At 48.9% G+C, this 23,753-nt stretch overlaps 1 protein-coding gene across 2 annotated transcripts in view; it reads right to left on the bottom strand.

Annotated features, from left to right (window-relative positions):
* RIGI (RNA sensor RIG-I) overlaps positions 1 to 23,753 on the bottom strand; it is a 63,476-nt gene that overhangs the window by 27,516 nt on the left and 12,207 nt on the right. Inside the window, exons 3-9 of one of the 2 annotated variants that reach the window (XM_078614127.1) lie at positions 11,427 to 11,561; positions 9,686 to 9,864; positions 8,922 to 9,063; positions 7,500 to 7,628; positions 4,827 to 4,976; positions 2,828 to 2,978; positions 137 to 401 (exon numbers count right to left, since the gene is read on the bottom strand). In XM_078614127.1, the coding sequence (XP_078470253.1) occupies positions 137 to 401; positions 2,828 to 2,978; positions 4,827 to 4,976; positions 7,500 to 7,628; positions 8,922 to 9,063; positions 9,686 to 9,864; positions 11,427 to 11,561 (1,151 nt within the window). The remainder of the gene's footprint in view (positions 1 to 136; positions 402 to 2,827; positions 2,979 to 4,826; positions 4,977 to 7,499; positions 7,629 to 8,921; positions 9,064 to 9,685; positions 9,865 to 11,426; positions 11,562 to 23,753) is intronic. The other variant, XM_078614128.1, reaches the window with a different exon arrangement.

Raw genomic sequence — 23,753 nt, 5'->3', positions numbered from 1 at the left:
TGACAATCTCTAGGCCAGCAGAGAAGGCCTTGCTGGACCTGACGGCGGAATACCTTTCCAGATTTAAACCGCTTGTTACAAACATCTGACTTCAACCGAGATGTAACGCTGTCCGTACGTGCGCACATATGCGTACCTGTGGCAGTGGTTGAGCACTGGGTCCATGCTTGACCCTGAGGTAATGCTGCATGATTACGTTGTAGGGGTGGTTCTTACAGGTGTGGTGGCACTCGTCGAAGATGATGAGGCTGAAATCCGTGATGGCGCAAACCTTTGTTTTCTCGAGCCCATTGAGCAGTGTCTGCGGTGTCATGATCAGAATGTCATTGTTCGTCAGCTGCAGATCTAGGGGCTCGGGGGCTTCGGCTCCTCCAGCCACGCGGCCCACGGACACCAAGCTGCTGAAACGTTGAGACACGGCGACAGGGGATTCACACGAGGTGCTTAAGCAGGATGACAAAAGATTGTGGAAATTTATCACAAATTAACACAAACGGACACCCCTCCCCCCCACCCGTGCACCCCTTCACCCCGATCCCCCCTCAGCCAAACTACTCCTGCGGTGAATAAGAGATGTTAACTACCTTGCCTGGAATGCCGGAGGTCGTGGGTTTGATCCCGACCCTGATGCCTGCTGTATATTTGGAGTTTGCGTGTCTCTCTCTCTCTCTGTGGTGAGATGTTAACTACCTTGATCCCGACCTTGGTGCCTGCTATATATTTGGAGTTTGCGTGTCTCTCTCTCCCCGTGGTCGCATGGATTCTTCTCCGGGTCCTCTGGTTTTATCCCCTCCACGTTTAGAATCAACATCACACGTTCAGAGTATTTGGTCGCAGTGATAGATTTCCACGTGATAAGCCACTTCGTTGAGCTATCATTTGTGGCCAGATCGCTTCTGAAAAAGAGCTACATAGCTCAGTGGGGCCTTACCTTACCCGGTAAAATAAAAAATAGTTTAAATCGTTTATAGTTTACTCCTGCAACATTTACACGAACTTCTCCCACTCTTTGAGACATCTCCTTTACCAGTGGCAAAATATAGTAGTAGGTTTTTACCCTTTAAAATGGTACAAAAAACTGACACCTTTAGACAAGGCATCATGTTTGCAATAACCACAACACAAGCAGTCAAAATGCAAACAAAAAGAAACAACTCTGATAATGATTTTTGTACCAGTTTAAAGGGTAAAAACCTACTACTATATTTTGCCACTGGTAAAGGAGGTCTCAGTGTAAATGCTTACCCCGAGCTCTCAATACTCTAATAGTGCGCTGTTTTTGAGTTGTACACCTTTTGGCGTCATCTGGTCCAACACCAATGGAGACTAGGCTCTAAGAAAAGCTGTCTCGGGTGTGGACCAATCAACTTCAAGGACAGTGCATATCATTATCAGAGTTGTTTCTTTTTGTTTGCATTGTGACTGCTTGTGTTGTGGTTATTGCAAACATGATGCCTTGTATAAAGGTGTCAGTTTTTTGTACCAGTTTAAAGGGTAAAAACCTACTACTACTACTTCTCCCACTCTTCACCTCTCATAACCCCAATTTTATCCAAACTATAACTGCCGTGCAGTGCACCCGCACTCTTTACACCAATTGTACAACTTCCATTCATCACATCATCACCCCATCTCACAATGCCTGCATCTCATTACCACTTTTACGCTCATCACCCTGCAAACATCATCCTCATTGACATCACCACCCACACTTCTATCAGTGGTCACAATGGCGATCAATACTATTGCTTCGGTGATACATTCTCTCCTTTCCCGACCGCTCTTATTATTTATACTTTGGCACTCTATGTAATCTCAAAATAGCAGATAATGTCCACGAATAAATCATTAATTCCTTGGTTATGAGAGCTTTGGATGACCACTTCGATTTCTACTGTAGTAGGTTCAAATTAGGTGCACACACACGCAGCTTGGAGGCAACACTATTTATTAAACGGTAAGTAATATAACACTGTACATAAGGTGGTGACCACCTTCCTCAACTCACTAACACTCTGGAACACGACACAGACTGGACCAGGCAGGCAACGGCCTGCCTGGCCCAGGACGACGACTCGGGACTTGACGACTCGGGATGTCTTCACTTTGGAGTACAGTACAACAGCAGCCTCGCTCTGCGTTCACACCACGCTTATATTTGGTTTGGCGTGGCTCCGCCCCGGCGTGGCTGGCTCTCTTCAGGCCACGCCTCCCTTCCCAGGACACGCCTCACTTCCCCCACCTCTGGGAGGGTCCGGATCCCTCCACCACGTGACCCCCCAGGCACCCCCTTGGGGCCCCCAGCCTTCGTACGGGCCGACACAGTAGTGACCTTTCTCTGTCACTACACTACTAAAACGAATGTTTTTTTCATGATCGGCAAAAGCCACGTGGACTAGCATTTGATATTCATTTGTTATGATTGATAGCGGGACAAACATTTATAATCGTTATTACGTGCTGGCTTCAGCCATACTGGACTCGCATCACTTGTTCTAGACTTGAAGTTTCCGTGACTGCAAGGATCCATACTCTTGGTTCTTTCGGTAAAGTCACGTAGGTAGAGAAAATAAAATTTAAAAAAACACGACGTTTCGGGCGCAACACAAGCGTCCGTGATCAGCCGGGAACAACCACAGCGAAAACAATTTCTGAAGTATGTCCCCCCCTGATGACGGACGCTTGTGTTGCACCCGAAACGTCGTGCTTTGTTTTATTTTATTATCTCTACCTAATTGACTTCACATCACTTGCTAACGGCGATTATCACACGCGCGTCTAAGGGTAAAAATGGGACATTTTCGCGCGCGATTGTGTGCACACATACCTCTCGTCCTGATAGTGCTTGCGGAAGCGTTCGTATTGTTGTTGGAACACAGGCAGTGTCGGTGCCAGAAAGATAACCTTCGGGCCTTTTCCGGAGCGTTGCCTCAGGTGCTCGTCACAGATTGCCAAAGCCACAAACGTCTTGCCACTGTCTGTGTGAAGATAAAGGAAAAAAAAATAAACTATTTTATTAAAATAACATTTTACCATAGGACATTAACCAAATTAGAAACTCAATAAACAGGACCCTGTGGGGTGGGCTGGTAGGACCGAACAATTGAATGGCTATAATAAAATGAAATGGCAAAAAATGGCCGCCAATAAGTGGATGCCCCGTGGCCCCGCCCTCCACCCGCGTAACCCCGCCCCGGCCACCCGTGGCACCGCCCCATCTCGGTGTCCCCGCCCCCAGCTCGTTGCCCCACCCCTTACCGCCATAACCCTGCCCCAACCCCGCGTAGCCCCGCCCTCCACCTCGTGCCCACACCCCCTGCCTCCGTTGCCCCGCCCAGCCCCGCGTAGCCCCGTCCCCTGCCGCTGTAGCCCCGCCCAATACATCCCGAGCGGGGGAGAGATTCCCAGGCCTGGCTCGGCTGGAGAGCCGCCGACGAGGGGGGGGGGGTAGGGAGTTGTTTTTAATGTAAAAGCTTTACATTTAAATGTTTCTATTAAAAAACATCAGGGAATGTAACATTGTAAACGTTAACTCCCTTTCACACACACGGGGGAACTATACGAAGGGAGAGCTTGAGGCCTAGGTCTAGGCTTTAGGCCTAGCTGTAGGCCTTAGGCCGCCGTGAGTTAATTGTTAATATAAATGTTTTAATTATTTATGTAAAAGCTTTAAATGTAAATGTTGCTATTAAAAAACATCAGGGAATGTAACATTGTTAAACATTAACTCCCTTTCACACACACGGGGGAACTATACGAAGGGAGAGCTTGAGGCCTAGGTCTAGGCTTTAGGCCTAGCTGTAGGCCTTAGGCCGCCGTGAGTTAATTGTTAATATAAATGTTTTAATTATTTATGTAAAAGCTTTAAATGTAAATGTTGCTATTAAAAAACATCAGGGAATGTAACATTGTTAAACATTAACTCCCTTTCACACACACCGGGGAACTATACGAAGGGAGAGTTTCAGGCCTAGGTCTCGGTTTTTGTAGGGTCATGCCAAGTGTTTGCAGTAGGGGGCGATGTTGCTACACGGACGGACGGACGGACGGACAAACGGACGATATAATCTATTGGTGGCTGGTCCACTTCGTTCCTACCAGTATAAGCCTACCATTCTCAACACTACAAAGGGTTGGTGAAAATGAGTGCCACCAATAGTGTTCAAGGTAGTTTTCCTCGCAAAAAATCCTTCAGCCACATCGCCTGTGACCGCAGTGCCGGTTAGCATGTGATAGAAACTGCATAAGTCAGCACAAAGTCGCCCATTACCCGTGGCGCCGCTGTACGTGATAATAAGCCTCCGCCGCCGCCATATATTAACTCGCTTTCATAGAGAGAACGACTCAGAGGCACGAAGAGGAACCGCAGACAAGCGGGGAAGGCAGCAGCCACATGATGAGCCGGCGCTACCAACAACTGCCCAAGCTCTGCGGTCCTCTATATATTAAGGTGTTATTCGCCAATTAAATGAGCTTGGGAGAAAACCGGAGCACACCTGAGGAAACTCACGCGTGCGAGGGGAAACACTACCCCCCGTACAGATGGAACAGGTGGAGTCCACATTTTTGCTGTGCTGCTCTCTCCTGGCGAGCTAGGGTGTGGATGCCTTCTCGACGTCCACGGGAGGGGTTTCACATTTGTGCAATCCACCAGCCCTCGACTTCCAGTGCTGGACTACAGGCCACGTGCATAGCCACCAGCGCCTCACATACGTTGGGCCCATCATTTCTGAGAATAAACTTACAGTGGCGTGACTGTTTAAGAACCCCTCATACAAATTCCTGCACGAGCAGCATATCGCCCAGAGGCTTGGGCGTTTGCTCACCTGTAGGGGCAACGATGATGGAGTTCTCTCCCTTGAGAGCAGACTCTGCGAGTTCAGCCTGGTACTGTCGTAGCGATAGATTTCCACACATCACAGACTTGGGCTCATCAATTGATATCACTTGTTCCGCTGGTTTTGCGAGTGCAGATTCTGTAAAAAAATAATAATCATTTATTGAATCAGTTTTCAATTGGCACCATTCACGTGAAAACTGGACATACCCACAGATGAACCATTTTCCTCCAATTCATGCACTCCCATCCTTCCCTCACAACTTCTCTTCATCTCCTTCATAAATGGAAAGTGCAAGACAAGCCACAGTGTGACCGTGGCCATGCAACCCAAGCCATATTAAAGCACCGTCGTCTGCATTTCTCCAACAGAGGAGACAAAGCAAAGCCACAACAAACTCTCTCCTGACGCCCTCTCATTGTCCCCAGCAGACCTCGACATTGGCTCTAGCTCAGCAACTTACTGCCACTGTGCGCAAGAATATGAACTTCATGTTTCTCATTAGAGCTGACGCTGGCCTGCAAGTCCTCTGACAAGTAACCCCAATTCATCTAGAAAAAACTTGTATGCGACTCTTCTTTTCTCACACTTATCTTGAGCCCAACTCTTTTGGCTGTCTTCATTAAATTCTTAAATAATTCCAAGAGTTAATTGGCACTGGCCATTTTGTAATGACTATACCGTCAGCAAATCCAGGATGGTTATCATTTTATACATCTATATGTTCCACTGTTTGTTTTAATAGAAGCAAAAATTAAGCATTGCTGAATGATTGAACTATTTAATTTGTGTCAACATGAATTCATAGGTTGGCTCAGCTTGTTCCAACAACTGATTCAACTCCTTTGACATCTCCCAGTTCATCTGGATCAGTAGTTTCTCCCTTTTGTAATACCGTGGAAAAGCAGCGTTTACACCATCAGGTGCGACATCTGGAACTTCCTCCTCTTCCTCTAAAAATGTGGTTCGATGCCTGGGATGTATAAATAACCTTGTGTAATCGATATCTTCATAAAACGCCTCCCCTAACCTTACCAGTATCACGTGGCATAGTTCCAGCTTTCTCCCTATGGCAGGGGTCGGCAACCTACGGCTCCGGAGCCGCATGCGGCTCTTTACGGGCTGCTTCTTGACGATATGTACGTATGTACATAGATGCATTGCGGCTCTTGAAATACTGAATTTTGTACCGAATTGGAAAGAAATGGCTCTTCTTGTTATTTTGGTTGCCGACACCTGCCCTATGGGATACAATTTGTGAGCTACCAATTATGAACCTTAAACTTGCCGATTACATGTTCCAGTTGCTTACGGTGATTTATTTAATAATCCAAAGGGAAGGACCCATAAGAAAGTCCATCCCAAAATATATTGCATAGTAGAAACACATGATTTGCACTACATTATCGATAAGTGGATAATATGCTTCGTTCTCCACGAGGAAAATATTTCCTTACACAACCCATCAACCCAACGACCTTCTTGGAGTGCTTCATTTCAGCAGCATTAAACGCAAGCAAACTGAGAGCGGTGTTTTACAGTGTCTCATCAGCAGTCAGACTTGCTTTCATCTATACTGGTGAACTGTCAGATGCTATAGGCAAGGTATCTTTACGGTGGACCCTTTCAAGCAAGCCTGACCATTAATAAGACTACAAACATTATGCATTCCATACTCTTTGGTTCTTTCGGTAAAGTCACGTAGGTATAAAAGTTGCACCTGTGGTGGGTGTTACATTGGGGAAATGAAACGACATATCTCGGACCGTGTTCGCAAGCACACGTCAAATCTGAAACACGGCGGAACTAATACCTCCGCCGTGGCTGACCATTGCTATAACGCTGTGGGCTCTCATGATATTGTTTTTTCCGAGACCAAGGTACTCTGCAAACCTTCGGGCTACTATCAAAGGTTTGTTCATGAAGCCATCCAGATATATAAACATAGACATAACTTCAACCGAGAAGATGGATACAAATTGAGCAATCATTGGAAGGATGTTATTAACCAGGTAAAACCTTAACTGCGTTATGGTGTTGCCTTCATGTCCGCATCTCCAGTTTCTTCAGCCCCCCCCCACCCTGGCATTTTGTTCTTGCTCGCTTCTTAATCCATCTAGTGAGCAGAACGACTCCCCCCTACCCCACACCCCCCTCTCTATCTCTCCTCCCTGGCTCCTCCCCCCTCTCTCTATCTCTCCTCCCTGGCTCCTCCCCCCTCTCTCTATCTCTCCTCCCTGGCTCCTCCCCCCTCTCTATCTCTCCTCCCTGGCTTCTCCCCCCTCTCTTATCTATATAGCCTCTTGTTACAGCAGCCCTTTTGCCCGCTTCAGCAATTGTTTCCTGCCGTGGTTGTCCCACCTGATGACGGACGCTTGTGTTGCGCCCGAAACGTCGTGATATATTTTATTTTATTTCATACCTACGTGACTGTACCGGAAGAACCAAAGAGAATGGATCCCTGCAGGCACGAAAACTTCAAATCTAGATTATGCATTCCCATAAGGCCGTTGGGTCAATGTGTTGTCTTAGAAATACTTTTATTTCTGGTGTGACTATACGGATATTTGAAGGAGACATAGCATCTGCTTATCTGTTCAGTCATTTATATTATCCACCACAAACGCTGTTCATTTTGTGTAATGAACAACATGAATTTACCTTTGTCATCAACGTTCATTTGGGATGATTCATTACCATGGTCCACAGCTCCACAATCTTGCTTCTCTATGTCCACCGCGTACTGGAAAGATTCATTTTGTACATCTTCATCACGATACTCTTCTTTCCCTGTTAAGTAAAAAATGTAATTGATGTGTTCAGATACAAATGTACTCCTGATTCATACAACAATATCAATATTGTTGCAATGTACTGGAATCCCCCACTGCATGTTACCGCATTGAGTTGTTGCACATACACATTGCTGATGAATTAGGGAACACATTCTTTATACGTTTTGCATATGCGTTCTTTAAGAAAATGCTAATTTTTTGCACAATTATTTTAACTGCAAATGTACCGCGTTGAAAACTGAATATTATGCTATGCAATACCGTATTGTACGCGCACAGCATAACACGTGGAGGGAAAGCAGCGGTAATGAGAATGTCGGTGAAAGAGGACAAGCACGGAAGGGTCTGGAAGAAAGGTGGGGTGAAGGAAAATGTAGGAAAGGGGGGATGGAGGTTTTGGGGCTGTGGGGGTCATCGCTGATGACTGTAAGATGAATACCAAGTTCCCAAATGAAAGCTAGAGTCGGGAAGCTACTTGTAGCACAGGGATCAGTTTCACAAAGTTCTGTAACCTCTTAACATTTACCACATGGCCCTATTGTCGTGTATTTTGTTTCATCACGTGCCTTGATAAGTGATCTGCCTAGTCGGGCCTTGTTGGAAGAGACTGTCTATTGGGGGATTCCATCTCGGCCTGAACGTCTGCACAAAGTGACCCGGGGTGCGATATTTTTCGACAGCATGACTAGGCATACGACTGTGAAAGGAGAATTATAATGGATACCACTTAGCATAAGGAACTGAGGAAGGCATATGGGAATGTAGATTGAGGTTGTGGAAGAAAAACTTCAAGCGTTGGATCCAAACGGAATTAGGGCCAAACACCACCCAAAGGGCAGGAAGAAGTGTAGGAGGAGTGGGTTCCCCTAAGCACCAAAGCTAATAGCTGCTTCACTGATTGACTGGATCATACAATAGGTTCCACGCTGGGTTTTACTGAAAACTAAATCCCACGATTTCACAAAACCCTCATGGAATGCTGACACTTCACAGGCGCATCATTGTGCAAAACGCGTATGAACACACCGTCACATGTAAACCATTCCGTTCCCAATGTTTGGTCATCGATTTGAAATGAACTGATGAGACATCTTACCGTGGGGTGGTACACCCTTGCGTAACTTTGTGCGAAATTGTCATTCGCACGGCATTTGGGAATCACAAACAGTCTTTGCTAAACAGACTATGAACAGTTCCAACAATTAATAAAACCATTTAAGATTGTCAACATAATTGTGGCCAAAACAAAGACAATTAAATCCATTATTCACTGCAAATGCAACGGTACCATCAAGAAGATCAGCTATTTCTCGAGCGCCAGCTTTGATGATGGCAGACTTGAACTGTTTCAACAAATCTGGCACGTCAGATCGCAGCACGTGATCAATAAGTTTTCTTGCACCACGGATGTCCCTATAATCAAGGGTTTCCTGTTTGGACACATCAAATAAAGATGCAAATTGACAAACGTCCATCAAAACGCGAACGTTCGATCAAAAACCTACACGTCGATCGTGATCTGTTAGTAAACAGGTGGTGCTATGTAATCATGACAGGACATCAACAACAAAAAGACATAATAAAGTTTTTGGGTTAGATCGCGTTATTTATAAATGTGTCGTAACCCTCCACCACCCAACACGGCCAATCAGCAAAAAAAAGTGTCACGTTGACAAAAGATAAATAGGTCACTACTTTAGCCCACCGGTGTGTTGAAGAGTGAATCCACAACATTTACAATTTTTGAGTACTGTAAAAAAATTGTAAAGCTTGTGGATTCACTCTTCAACACACCAATGGGCTAGAGTAGTGAACTATTTGTCTTTTGTCAACGTGACACTTTTTTTTGCTGATTGGCCGTGTCGCGTGGTGGAGGGTTTCGACACATTTATAAATAACGTGATCTAACCCAAAAACGTTTATTGTGAATAATATTGGTCGCGAGAGCCTACGTGTTAAACACAAAGATAATTAGTTGTTACATTTGTGGGGGAGTGCGGAACCGCATCTGAAAAGTGTACAACCTTTCTCGCGTATATCCCGATCGTATACCTGTATGATTTCTTGCTTGTCTAGCTCCCTCAGGAACTCCAAATGCATTATGACATCACGTGGAAGCAGATGATACTCCATGGTGGTTCTATGCAGCCTGATTATGTTTCTCTGGTTCTCTAGGTCATTCAGTTGGGAAAAGTTTTGTTCGTCTATACAGTCTGCCAAGGTGTTATATTCTGCACACACACACACACAAAGCATTAGCGATCATTGATGAGACACTGCTTCAGACATTGGTATCAAAAGTTACCCTCTCCTCCATCGGAGGGACTCCCCCGCCGGCCCGTATGATTTTCATAACCGGCTTGGCTTGTGTTGACGGTGTGTGTAGGCGTGCGTCACGACGTGCCCGCACATTGCCTCAATCAAAATACATATATACATAAAAAAGAGAAACGGGTTGTCACATTGAGGTAAGTGATTATGATATTAAGGGAATAGGCAGGTGAGGACTTATTATTATGTTTTTCAATGGAGACCTGGCAAATCCGGTAGCGTAATTAAATCTATAAATGACGAGAAAACTCAATCTGAAGAGGTTATTAAAGCAGGATGGAAAAACTTTCGCCACATCTAGCCAGGTGGCAGGATTCATTCTAAGTAACTGACGTTGTACTGGACAGTGCACCAAAAGTTGGAAGAAAAGTCAAAACACAAACACACGACACAAGCTATCCGAGAACACACAAAAAAAACGTGAAGAAAAAATGAGAGAGATGGAAAAAGTTTAAAAAACCAAAAATACACAGAACCCTGTTAAACCAGCAGATGAGAGCAGAAAGCGGTATGGAAAACATGTGGACTCCACCTGTTCCATCGGTATGGGATATGGTGATTTCCCCTTGTACACTTAGGTTTTTTTCCGTTTACTCCCACATGTAAACACTCAATTGGCCCATACCACCTTGATATGAATAGGATCGCACAGCTTGGGCAATTGTTGGCATTGGCACACCGCGTGGCCGCTGCCTTCCCGCTTGTCTGCGCTTCCTCACGCCTCTTGAGTCGTTCCCTCTCTATTGAGCGAGCCAATACTGAGTGGTGCGTTACGAGTCGAAATGAAAGCAGTTCACCAAGCGTGTAGAGATGCATTATTGCGTGATTCCACGGTCAACGGGCTACATTGCCGCACCATGTTGGTGGTGGGGGGGGAGCAGCAAGACTGTGGGGCCACGAGACTGGGAGGGGGCCCTGCTGGGGTGACTGGGCACACTCACCGGAGCAGCGGGATGATGGCACACCAATAGCGAAACACACATAAGAGACCAAGATAAAAAGCCTATCCATCAGAGGTTTTTTGGGTTATACCGTGTAAATATGAATGTGTCGGTAAACCCGCCACCATCTGACACAGCCAATTAGTAAGGTTTGTCACGTAAACAGAACGTGCCAATTCGTTACTAGTTCAGCACATCGGTGTGTTGGAGAGTAAACCCACAACATTTACATTTCGAGTACGACATTTCGCCGGTAAATACAACCAGCATCATCAGGCGACAGCCAGGGTTGTGGATATAAATATATATATCCTCTTTGGTTTTTTCGGTAAAGTCACGTAGGTATAAAATAAAATAAATCACGACGTGTCGGGCGCAACACAAGTCTCCATCATCAGGTGGGAAAGCATGGTCTGCTGCTGAGGCAGACTGTTTTCAAAGGTTTGAAATGGGTGTAGCCCAAGGGTCATAAAGAAGTGGCCGGGGCTAGTGATGTTAATGTGAAAAATTAATGACCACACCTGCTCTCCTCAGTGCACTGACGAACTCCACAAACCACCCGTCCTTGCCAAACTCGAGTAATTTTGACAGGAAAAGTTGAGCTCCGCACGTTGCCCCTTTGCTGGTGTCCATTGCACATACTTCTTCGCCATGTTCTGGAAGATACAAAGTCATCTTACAAATGTGTAGATACAAATATATATATACACATGGTCTCAGGTTTGGTGCATTGATGTAGTACAAACGAGACCGTTGAAATGAGGCAATGCAAACGATACCAAATATGAACGATGCCGAAAATACAGACGAGTCTGTACAGTGCCAACCGAAACGGTACAAATGAGTACAAACGAAACATACATTGTCGATTAAGCAGTGTTAGACAGACAGTACAAATACATCCCTCCTCCACATAACCAAATGTGACAACTCATTATTGCTTCAGCTGCTCCACCGGTCTGTTGGAGATCAATTTACAACATTTAACAATTGGAAACGACGTTTCCCTAGTACAGTAACACCATTATTTATTCCCTTCCTTTTCATGTACTTTTGCAATAAGGTATTCAACTTATTGATACCCAATCCCATTTTAAGAGCTGTGTACCTCACCATAACGTACTCGAAATTTACGAACTTTTTTTTTTACCAGGTAAGCCCTGCTGAGCTATGTGGCTCTTTTTCAGAGGCGACCTGGCCACAAATGATAGCTCAACAAACTGGCTCATCATGTGGAAATGTACAGCAGCCAAATACTCTAACCGCGTGTTTATAAATATGGAGGAAAAAACTGGAGGAACCGGAGAAACATCCACGCGACCATGGGAAGAACATGCAAACTTTAAATATACAGGCATCGGAGTCGGGTTCAAAACCACAAACTCATGTACACCAGGCGAGATGCTGAGTTAATAAGACGTGGGATGGATTTTGGTTCTGTAATGGCACATCCCCATATAAAACAATGGAGAAATTTAAATATAATACTGTACTCACTGCCTCCGAGAACAAGATGGAGCCAGACGGAATGGCTTCCCTACCCCACCAAGCTAGACTTCTCTATTAGTGGCATGCAAGTGTAGGGGTTATTACGGGGAGAAGGGCGGACAGAAAGCACAAGGGTGTCTGCACCCACACACGGGTGTCTACATCCACGTCCGCATCCGTTAACCACTGGGGGGCCATGGGGGCTCTGTGATCCCCCATAACTCCACCCCTCGGAGGGGATTCCTATAAAAGGCGGGGAGCCAGAGAGCTCGAGGCGAGTGTGGAAGAAGCTTACCAGTGAAGTCTGAAGACCGGCAGAATATGCCCTGGGACTCCCCTGTCTCGCTGCCCTCGTCAGGGCCGAGCTGACAAACCAGTGGCGCGGCCCCAAGAGCTTCCGGAACTCTGCTCTTGTAAAAACAAGGCCGGGTTAGCTGGGTGCCGGGATCCGTGCTTTACCAGGGCCGGATCAGACAGCCTCCCATAGCACTATTAGAGGAGGACTGGGAACAGGACAGGGGAAATAGTGCTAGGGGTGTTTTCCCATCTAGTACGGGTGAAGGGGCCGTTACCCCTTCAAGTATTGTACTGTCCTTGAGTTTAATAAAAGAGTGTGCCTCGACTCCGTCGTCAGTCTCCCTGGAACTCACTACATCTGGCGTCAGAAGTGGTCGAAAGAATGGATACGAGACGGACAACTCGTACCCAAGACCCCGGAGTGGACGACAGCTTGGGAGAGGCGGTGCAAGATATCGCCGCCGACGTACCTGGCCAACCGCTGCCGGCTCCACCACCTGCAGGGCAGTCGGAGAGAGCCGGGACGTCGGCTGATGAGTTGGCGTTGGCTCCTATATGCAGCGGCCGCCACGCTGGAGCAGATAACACGCCTGGGGCCGGGGAGAGCGGCGCAGCATGAAGACGAACAGCGCCCGCCAGAAACTCCCGCCTTTGCGATGGGCCGGAGGCTTGAACTTCCCGCCACGGGTACAGTGGGAGCCGAGGGAGGGGCCCCAGCACGTCACGCGGGCGACGGGGCCCAACCAGCAAGCACCACGTCATCGGCGGGTCGCAGTGGCTACCTATCAGCGGTCGCCAGGTCATCAACAGCGGACAACTGCACCGACCAAGCCGAAACCAGCGCGTCACCGACGGCGCGACCTCCATTAGGGTCCGCCATTTCTCCCCATACAGTCCATGGAGACAGTACGCGCGCTGGGCGATCGTCGGAGACGGAGCCGACATTTCAGCAACACCTGCCGGACCTGCAGGAATTCGTACCAAGCGGCGGTGATTGGGGTGGGTTTCAGCGCCGTTTCCTCGCCCACCAAGAGATGGCCGGGTGAACGGACAATGAGGCGCTGCGTGCTCTTCCGGCGATGCTGGATAGCGACGCCCTTGGCACCCTCACCGCTGCACCCAGGTCGGCACGCTCCACACTTCGGTCGGCGCTGCAAGTACTGGCCACGGTTTATGGGCCGCCTTCCGATTGTCGCCAGCTTTTCTACGAGCGGCAGAGGGGCGACAAGGAGTCACCACTCGCATACCGCACGGCCCTGTTGGCGTTGGGGAAGACGGCCTTCCCGCGCATGGACGAGGAAGGGGTGGACGCGATGGTGGCCGAAAAAATTCTGCTGTTGGCCGACGACTTGAACTTCGTCATCCTGGCGCAGGATGATGCGGACAGGTCTTCATTGCGGGCTGCAAGGCACATCCATGCCAACCTGATATCCCAACGGAGGAAGGCCAACAAGGCAGCTGCGGGTCACACCGTGGCGGCAACCACCTCCGAATCCGAGGGGGTCTTCGCTGCGGGCAGTTCTGCGGGATGGCAGTCTGGCGGGCGACCGGCTCGGGACGCACCGAGCCACCGAGAGCAGCCCAAGTCTTCTGGAGCACTCGTCGTGTGCTACAACTGTGGCCTCCGGGGCCACGTGGCTTCGGGATGCCGGGCTCCTTGACAGCGCGGAGCAAGAACTGGGGCTGAGGACGGCCCTCTTCAAAAGCCTCCACAACATCCTCCGGCAAGTCGTGGCACCCCACATGTTCGGCTTGCACGCACACTGTTGTATGTGTTGGGTTATGAAATTTTGATAAAAATAATAAAAATTAATAATTTTCCAAAAAATGTGCAAATCGCATTAATTATGTTAATGTGTGTATTAACATGCATAAATTATGATAATGTGTGTAATTATATGCATAAATTATCATAATCGCGGAGATAATCGTAGTCATTTATGCGGATGCTTGCGATTATGTTAATGTGAGCAGTTATGATAATTAAGCTTTGTTTCGTTTATCCAGAGTTGCATCAATCAGGGTAACACGATTATCATTGATTAAACATTTACTGATTATCTTAGTGTGTTTATGTTATTTTAGGTCTCCAGTTTCAGATCTCATCACAGGATACAGTTCTCAAGAATAAGACAGTTTTGCATGGACTTGGAGGAAACACTCGAGACTTGGTGTTAAGCAATTTTAATTCTAAACAAACACATGCAATTAACGAAATTGAATGACTAAAACATTCCTTATTAATGTAACTCGACGGCAGCAACTGCTTTGCACGATCAGTTGGTAGTGAACGCACCACCTCGAAATGGCAACCCTTTTTGAAACGCAAAGATAATTTTTTTTGAAAGTCTTATTCGTGTGCGTGCTGTGTGTGCGTTGTCCCCTTGTAAAATTTATTAATTCTTAGAGCCGGGAGTTGTGTCGTTAGCTTGTGTGGTTTGGGAGGATACAAACAGCGGCCAGAGGTTTTCTCTGGGTTGGGCGTGGCCGCAGCGAGTCGTGCTGCTTCCTCGCTCGGGCGTGTCTCTGCTCGATTGAGTTTGCACGACGCTCGCCGACGTGGTGCACGACGATTCCGTCGCCGGATAGCGCGCAGCTCCTCCACGAGTCGGCACGACGCTCGGTGACGTCCGAGTCGTGCTGCTCTTGCGCTCTTTCTCCCTCTACTGCTAGATGACGAGTTGGCACGACGCTCGGTGACGCCCGGGTCGTGCTGTTCTTGTCGCTATCTCCTTGATCGCTGCCAACTTCACACGGACACTCGCCCTTGCTTCAGACTGTGTTGGCTTGTGGCTCTGGACGACGCGGCTGTGCTCACTGGGTGGTGGTCGGTCTGAGAATCAAACACACTGCGCATTCGATGACGCTTTCTCTCTCTTGGTGGCAGCCCCCGTGTTCTCCACTGCTCGATTGATTGTTGAGTCGGCACGATGCTCGCCGTCGCTCTGGACGTCTGGTCTGTTCTCACTGGGTCGTTGGTCGCTGTGCACCTCAAACACACTGCGCATTCGATCGCGCTGTCCTCTTCCTCACAGCCGTTTGACCAGGCTTTCTCCACTGCTTCGCGCTCTCTGCTTTGCACGCTTGGTCAACGCTCGGCGATTTCCGCCCTTTTACAGGTTGATTGCTTGTCGTCACTCGTCACTCTCTCTTCTCTGTGCTTCCCTTGTTCGTGCAGCTGCCAGCTTCACTCGCACTTAACTTCGTTCTGCGAGAAGCGACACCTGCTATCGGCATCGGTGTTTCGTTTCCTCACGACGCTCCGCCAGCCGGAGTACGGCTGAAACCCAGCCCCGACCCAGGTTGAACTCAGACTTCTGCGACTCGAACGACCCCTCCTCGTTCCATCACTTCTCGAGGCACGATCTGCCCCAGCTCTCTTGCGAGCCCCGTCGCAACGCCGCGTCGCACGCCGAGTTGCAAGACTGAGCACGCCTCGGACAGACTGCTCTCAGGCTGCCACTTTAACGATGTCTCATCGTCCCATCTCTTCTCGAGGCACGATCTGCCCCACCTCCCTTGCGAGCCCCGTCGCAACGCTGCGTCGCAAGCCGAGTTGCAAGACTGAGCGCGACTCGGACAGACTGCTCTCAGGCTGTCACCTTAACGATGTCTCGTCATCCCATCTCTCCTCGAGGCATGACTGCCACAGCTCTCTTGCGAGCCCCGTCGCAACGCTGAGCGCGACTCGGACAGACTGCCCTCAGACTGTCACCTTAACGACCCCTCGTCGTCCCATCTCTCCTCGAGGCACGATCTGCCCCAGCTCTCTTGCGAGCCCCGTCGCAACACTGAGCGCGACTCAGACAGACTGCCTGTTCGCTATGTGCGCTTGTGCTTAAACTCAATAACGTGACTCCCCTCTCTGCGCATTCCTTGCGAGCGGGCAACAAAACACAAACAGAGCGAGAAGAAGCAGACACCCCCGAGACCCCTCCTCGCGACCTTTCCTAACCCTCCAAGCATTCATGGGCCATCTGTTTGTGCCGGACCGTTGGAGACAAAGGTGGCTGAGGAGATTTTTGCAATACATTTATGTGGTCCTGTGTGTTACATTTATTCTTGAGTTATATTTTAATGTCCTGAGGTTAAGTGCAACTAAGTTTCCACTTACGCTTCCTTAACTGTTGGAATTCGTAATTATTTTTTTTTTTTGGTCAGGTAGATAGAAACATACAATACAAAAATAATATATATATATACGGTGAATACGAGGAATACAAGGGAATTACTAATAAAAAGCCCCTATTGTTTGTTGGTTAATTTTTTTGTTAAGTTTCTACTTTTCGGTACGGAAAACGTTTAAGGAAAACGCGAGTCGCAAAAGTTGTTTTTCTCCGCTCTGCACCCTATCTGTACATCTCAACATGTCTTGGGAGGTCAGGCCATCGATCTTTGTCCATCTGGATGTCTCTGACCTCTCTGTGACCGACTTCTTACCAGTTTAATGGCCGTTTCACAGATTCCTGGTGTGCTTGTAGTGGGTTGTTTTCATTATTTAAAAAAAAAAAATATATAGATATATAAAAAAAAACAATCTTAATTATTCTTAATATTAATAACGGAAAACAGGGCATAGATACAACAACACCCACTTCTTTCTCACATGCCCCGACACACGATTCTCGGGGTTCGGGTGCTGGTGCATCGGGTCGCGGCTTGATGGGGAGGGCGCTCCAACCGGGCCAATGGTCCGAGTTGGCTCACCGTGTTGTGGCTGCGTCGGCGGGGTCGTCCGTTGTCACGGAGCACATTGATGGGGTGGAAGTACGGGTATTGATCGACACGGAAGCATCGGCGACTATCGTTTCCGATTTAAATTATAATATCCTGACCGTTCAGAGTCGCCCGTTGCTCCCCGTCGACATACCGTGTTACGCTGCAAACGGGGGTTTGTTAGGTATCATCGGCCAAATTCGAGCGCAAATTTCTATTGGGGATATTAAATTATCTGGGCCGGTGTTGGTCTCCTCCTCTCTGGCAATTCCGTGCCTGTTGGGGACAGACTTTTTGGCCAAAATGCCTGTCAAAATTTTGATTGACCAGGGATGCATCGAACTTCCATCAGGCCGACGTATAACGTTCTTGCCCTCCACCCCTGCCTTGCGTACAGCCTGTGCAACGGTACAGGCGCTCGTTGCTCGAACGGTGCGCGTACCCCCGGGGGCACAGATGCTCGTGCCCCTGCGGTTGCGTCGACCGTTCGCTAAAGGGGTCTTAGACCAGGGCATTTTGCTGGGGCCGTCTAGGGCCGGGGTGAATGGGCCAGATTTGGTGGCGGCCCAGACAATTGTTAAAGGGGATGAGGACCCGTTCATCGCGGTCCTCAATGTCGGGACACGGACGGCTGTGGTCTCCCAAGGAACCGTGTTCGGTACCTGCGGAAACGCCGATCATTGGCCAGGTGGCCACCGCTTCTCAGCCGCAACTGCAGTCAGACCATGACGAGGGTTGGCTGGAGGCGCTTTGTGCCGAGACACCTGACCTATCTGACTCACAACGTGCTAAATTGCATACCCTTTTGCGAGAATTTTCCGACGTCTTTAGTAAGCACAAATATGATATCGGATGTACAAAATTGCTGCGCCACCATATTGACACTGGTGACAACGCTCCTATCCGCCAAAATCCTTTTCGGTTAAGTCCCGCCGAAAAGGATCATGTAAAATCGGCTGTAGATGACATGCTGGCTTCTGACATTATTTCTCCCTCAACCAGCCCTTGGGGTGCACCCATAGTGTTGGTTAAAAAGCAAGATGGGTCCCTAAGGTTCTGCGTTGATTTTCGGCGGTTGAATAAAATCTCGGTGGCCGATGCTTACCCGCTTCCTCGAATGGACGAATCTCTGGATGCCCTGGCTGGATCACGATTCTTCTCCACCTTGGATTTGCTGTCAGGCTTTTGGCAACTTCCTTTGGATGACGAATCGAAGCCCAAAACGGCTTTTCGAACACCGCACGGCCTCTTCCAATTTAATCGTTTGCCTATGGGGCTCCACTCAGCTCCCGCAATGTTCCAGCGCCTAATGGAATTGGTTCTCGCTGGCTTGCAATGGGAGGTCTGTTTGATTTACCTAGACGGCGTGATCGTATTTAGTAGGACATTCGAGGAACATCTTGATAGGCTTCGGGCCGTCTTTCTCAAAATGCGCGCAGCTAATTTGAAGCTTAAACCACAAAAGTGCCATTTGCTCCGCGAATCTGTGAGATATTTGGGTCACATCGTCGGACGGTCAGGTATCTCAACCGATCCCGCCAAAACGCGTAGTGTCAGCTCCTGGCCGACTCCCACCTCGGTGGGGGAGGTTAGGAGCTTCATCGGTTTTGCTTCATATTACCGGCGGTTTGTCGCGGAGTTCGCTTCCATCGCTAAGCCGTTACATGCCTTAACGGCGAAGGGGGTGAAATTTCATTGGGGGCCGAAAGAGGAGGCCGCCTTTAACTCTCTTCGTGATGCCTTGGTGGGGGCCCCGCCGTTGAATTACCCCGATTTTTCTCTACCTTTCGTGCTCGACACAAACGCGAGCAACACAGGGATTGGGGGCGTGCTTTCCCAAGTTGTTGGTGGCGTGGAGCGCGTTGTGGCTTACGGTAGTAGAGTATTGTCTCCTGCCGAGCAAAGATACTGCGTCACCCGCCGTGAACTGTTGGCTATTGTTTTCTTTATTCAACAGTACCGGCCATATCTGTATGGCCGGTATTTCACCGTCCGTACAGATCATGCGGCATTGCAGTATGTCCTGCGTATTCACCAGCCATCGGGGCAATTGTCCCGATGGCTGGAGATCATTCAGGATTTCGATTTCGAAACAACATATCGCAAGGGGATTCGCCACACTAATGCCGATGCCCTGTCGCATCTGCCGGCCACTTCGAATTGCACTTGTTTCTTGGGCTCGGGGCGTTGCAAATCTGCGAGCGACGGCCAGGATCGGGTCCTTGCGGACGCCGTTGGGGCTCCTTCGGGCGTTGGCCCTATTGAAATGGGAGGGAAGGATTCCCTACTGGGGTTGTCAGGTACGGAGTGGGGGCGCCTCCAAATGGAGGATACTTCCCTCCTGGCGCTACAGCGTCACGCGGAAGGATCCGGTTAGGGGAAGTCGGGCGTTGACTCATGGGGGTTTTGCCAGGGCCTCCTCATGCATTGGGACTGGACGATCCGCCGCCACAGGCTGGTGGTGCCTTCCACGTTGAGGGGTAGGGCTGTATGGGCTGCTCATGAGCGGCTCCTGCACCTGGGCACCCACAAAACCCTTGCCATGCTCCAGCTTAATTTATTTTGGCCGGGCATGGCAAGGGATGTGGACGATCTCTTGCAGTCCACCGCTCCAGTCTATTTCGGTCTCCCGGGTTAATGAGCTGGTCGCTCTTGATATTTTGGGGCCATTTCCTTCCACGCCTAGGGGTAATAAGTACCTACTGGTTGGCGTGGAATATTTCACGCGATGGCCTATGGCTTGGCCCCTCGCCAACCAGTTGGCAGCAGCCGTTGCAGAGGCTTTTGTCCAGGGCTATGTCCTCGACAAGGGCGCTCCGGAACGGTTGTTGACCAATCAGGGAAAGAACTTCACTAGTTCCCTTTTACACGAGGTGTGAGCTTCTCGGTACGAAGAAAATTCGTACTTCCCCTTACCACCCACAAACGGATGGGATGGTAGAACGCCTGCATAGGACTATTACGTCCATGCTATCACACCAGGTATCTGAGTCAAAAACTGATTGGGACCTTCAGATCCCGGGAGTTCTGGCAGCTTACAGGATGGCTCCTCACGCGGCGACCGGATTCTCGCCATTTTTTTTAATGTATGGCCGCGAAGTTGACCCGCCTGTCGCGACCCAGCTGAGAATTTCCACACCACACGCTAAGTCCAAATTGGCTGACCATGTTAAATTTAATATCCTCAAGTTGGCTGAGGCGCGGGAGGCGGCTATACAAAACTCTGACTCTCGCCAGAAGGCGAATGAAAGGTTGCGATTGCGCCGGTCACACACACACGAATGGCACCCGGGCGACAGAGCGTGGCTACACTGTCCCCAGGTGCCATTGGCTACCTCGTCTAAACTGTTGCGACCATGGAGAGGCCCCGTGGAAATTGTGCAGGTTGTGCGACCCCAATGTGTTCGCATTAAATGGGGGAAGCGTCGGTGGTTCGTCCACCCTTCACGGTTGAAGCCGTTCTTTGCGCCACATGCTTCCTCTCACAACTATGGCCGAACATGTGGGGGGTCCACTGACTCCTGGAGGGCGGGTTCACCACCAGCCTCTGATCCGCTGCTAACTGTTCCGCCTTCAGGAGTCCAAGGATTAACGCCCTCTCGGCCGCCGGCCTCCCCCGAGGGGGTCAGCGCAGGCTCGTCCGGGAAGCCGGAGGGCCGTGCGCCTGAACTGTCAACACCCGCCGCCGGCCCGACTGGGTTGGGCCCTTGTGATGGACCCGCTGCACGGACACGCGCCAAGACGCGCCGGTTGTTGTGAGTTGCTTCCCGCGCGTGGTCCGCTGCCATGGGGCTCGCTCACCTTTTTTTTTTTTGGGGGGGGGAATCACACTCTGTACATATGTTTGCATGTTGGGGCTGGGGTATTTATAGGGGACCGTCGGTTGTTTGTTACTCTTGTTATTGTTACGGGGTACACACATATTGACTGTGTTAAGTCTTTATTGTTGGTTTTTGAGGGGTTTTGTTGCAGCCGGGACGGCTGCGGGCTGTACAGGGGGGGGTGATGTAGGGGTTATTACGGGGAGAAGGGCGGACAGAAAACACAAGGGTATCTGCACCCACACACGGGTGTCTACATCCACGTCCGCATCCGTTAACCACTGGGGGGCCATGGGGGCTCTCTGATCCCCCATAACTCCACCCCTCGGAGGGGATTCCTATAAAAGGCGGGGAGCCAGAGAGCTCGAGGCGAGTGTGGAAGAAGCTTACCAGTGAAGTCTGAAGACCGGCAGAATAAGCCCTGGGACTCCCCTGTCTCGCTGCCCTTGTCAGGGCCGAGCTGGGCAAGCCAGTGGCGCGGCCCCAAGAGCTTCCGGACCTCTGCTCTTGTAAGAGCAAGGCCGGGTTAGCTGGGTGCCGGGATCCGTGCTTTACCAGGGCCGGATCAGACAGCCTCCCGTAGCACTATTAGAGGAGGACTGGGAACAGGACAGGGGAAATAGTGCTAGGGGTGTTTTCCCATCTAGTACGGGTGAAGGGGCCGTTACCCCTTCAAGTATTGTATTGTCCTTGAGTTTAATAAAAGAGTGTGCCTCGACTCCGTCGTCAGTCTCCCTGGAACTCACTACACATGCAAACTTTAAATATACAGGCATCAAAGTCGGGTTCAAAACCACAAACTCATGTATACCAGGCGAGATGCTGAGTTAATAAGACGTGGGATGGATTTGGGTTCTTAAATGGTACATCCCCATATAAGACAATGGAGAAATTGAAATATAATACTGTACTCACTGCCTCCGAGAACAAGATGGAGCCAGACGGAATGGCTTCCCTACCTCACCAAGCTAAACTTCTCTATTAGTGGCATGCAAGTAACCAGTTCTCGAGAGTTCTGTTGAGTTGCAAAACATGAAGAGAGGATAGAGAGCAGCATCATGCTTTGATATACGAGTGCTTTGGATTACGAACACGTTTCCGGAACGAATTATGCTCGCAATCCAAGGTTTTACTATAATCAAAATCTACGTGTTGCCATCGATCTGGAGCCGCTCGTTGATTTTAATTCATTATTTCACTTTTGTAATACCAATCTATTGACTCTTTTACATACTGTCGTTCTATGTTTGTGCTTTTGTTTTCTTCCTATGACATTGTTAGCTATAATGCACGTCCTTAATTACCTTATTGTACCATGGAATCTATGTTTATGACAACTTGAAAACACCTTGCATGCTGCCTGTGTTATCCCTCCATTTTGCACGGGCATCTTGATGACCACGTTCGACCGTGTAAAAGAGTCCACGACATTAGACTCAGGGTCCCACTGCATGAAATAAATTCTGAGCTCGGCCCACGCCTTGTGTTTAAGTTCATCCTGGTGTTCTTGGTTCTTTTGGTAAAATCACGTAGAAGGGAAATAATAAAATAATATTAAAATCCACAGCAAGAAAATTTTCTCGCTGTGGATTTCACACCTGATGATTTCTTGCTGTAGATTTCACACCTGATGATGAAAAATGTATTGCTGTGGATTTCACACCTGATGATGATTGCTTGTGTTGCAGTCGAAACGTCGTGAGAATTTTTTTCTTGTTTTATATTTATATTATTTGATTATTTCCCTTCTACGTGACTTTACCAAAAGAACCAAGAATATGAATCCCTGCAGTCACGAAAGCTTTAAATTAAAATTCCTCCTGGTGCTCAACATCACTGCTTGCGAGCACGTCATTAATTGCTGCTGGCGCCCTCTGGGTGTTTCTACTGCGACTGCTCCCTGCCGCTTGCGCCACCGCCTTGCCACCTTGTACCGTCTGCCACAGCCAGGCACCATCCGCTTTACCCAGCTTCTGCTTCAAGACTGTACCCGCATGCATTCAATAAAACAATGTAATCCAAGATCATGCTCAGTAACCCAGGGAACTCTACCCATACACCTTGCGGAGGCATCAACGTCAGAGTTGGTAAATCGCGGTGTTAAATCCGATTGTGGTGTCATGAATTAGTATAGCCCTCTCGTGTGACTAAAGGTTGTGTTTTGATATGTGCGCGTGTTAAACAAAACTCAAGTGTCTCGGGACAGGGTGCGACTTCAGCCAAACCTCTGCAGACTCAACAACACATTTGTGAATCACACTTACACATGACGAGAAAAACACCAGGTGATATTTCAGGCAATCTGGACTTTCTTAATAGCAGTGGGATCCTACACTAAAGAGATATTCAGAGAAACCATTCACTCTTAACACAGCTGAATAACATTATAGTTAAGTCCAGTAAACACATTCCTGCGGAGGGAGCTGGTAGGAACGTTGGGTTGCTCGGTCAATGGCCAGGGTCAACGGCGGCGTGGTGTATTCCGCAAATATGCCCGACTGTGAGGGCGGGCATAAGCCGGCGTGA

The sequence above is a fragment of the Lampetra planeri genome, chromosome 43, assembly GCF_965212315.1.
Source record: "Lampetra planeri chromosome 43, kcLamPlan1.2.h2, whole genome shotgun sequence".
Classification (NCBI taxonomy): Eukaryota; Metazoa; Chordata; class Hyperoartia; order Petromyzontiformes; family Petromyzontidae; genus Lampetra; species Lampetra planeri.
Note: the sequence above shows the minus strand (reverse complement) of the source record. Positions and strands in the feature narration are given on the sequence as shown.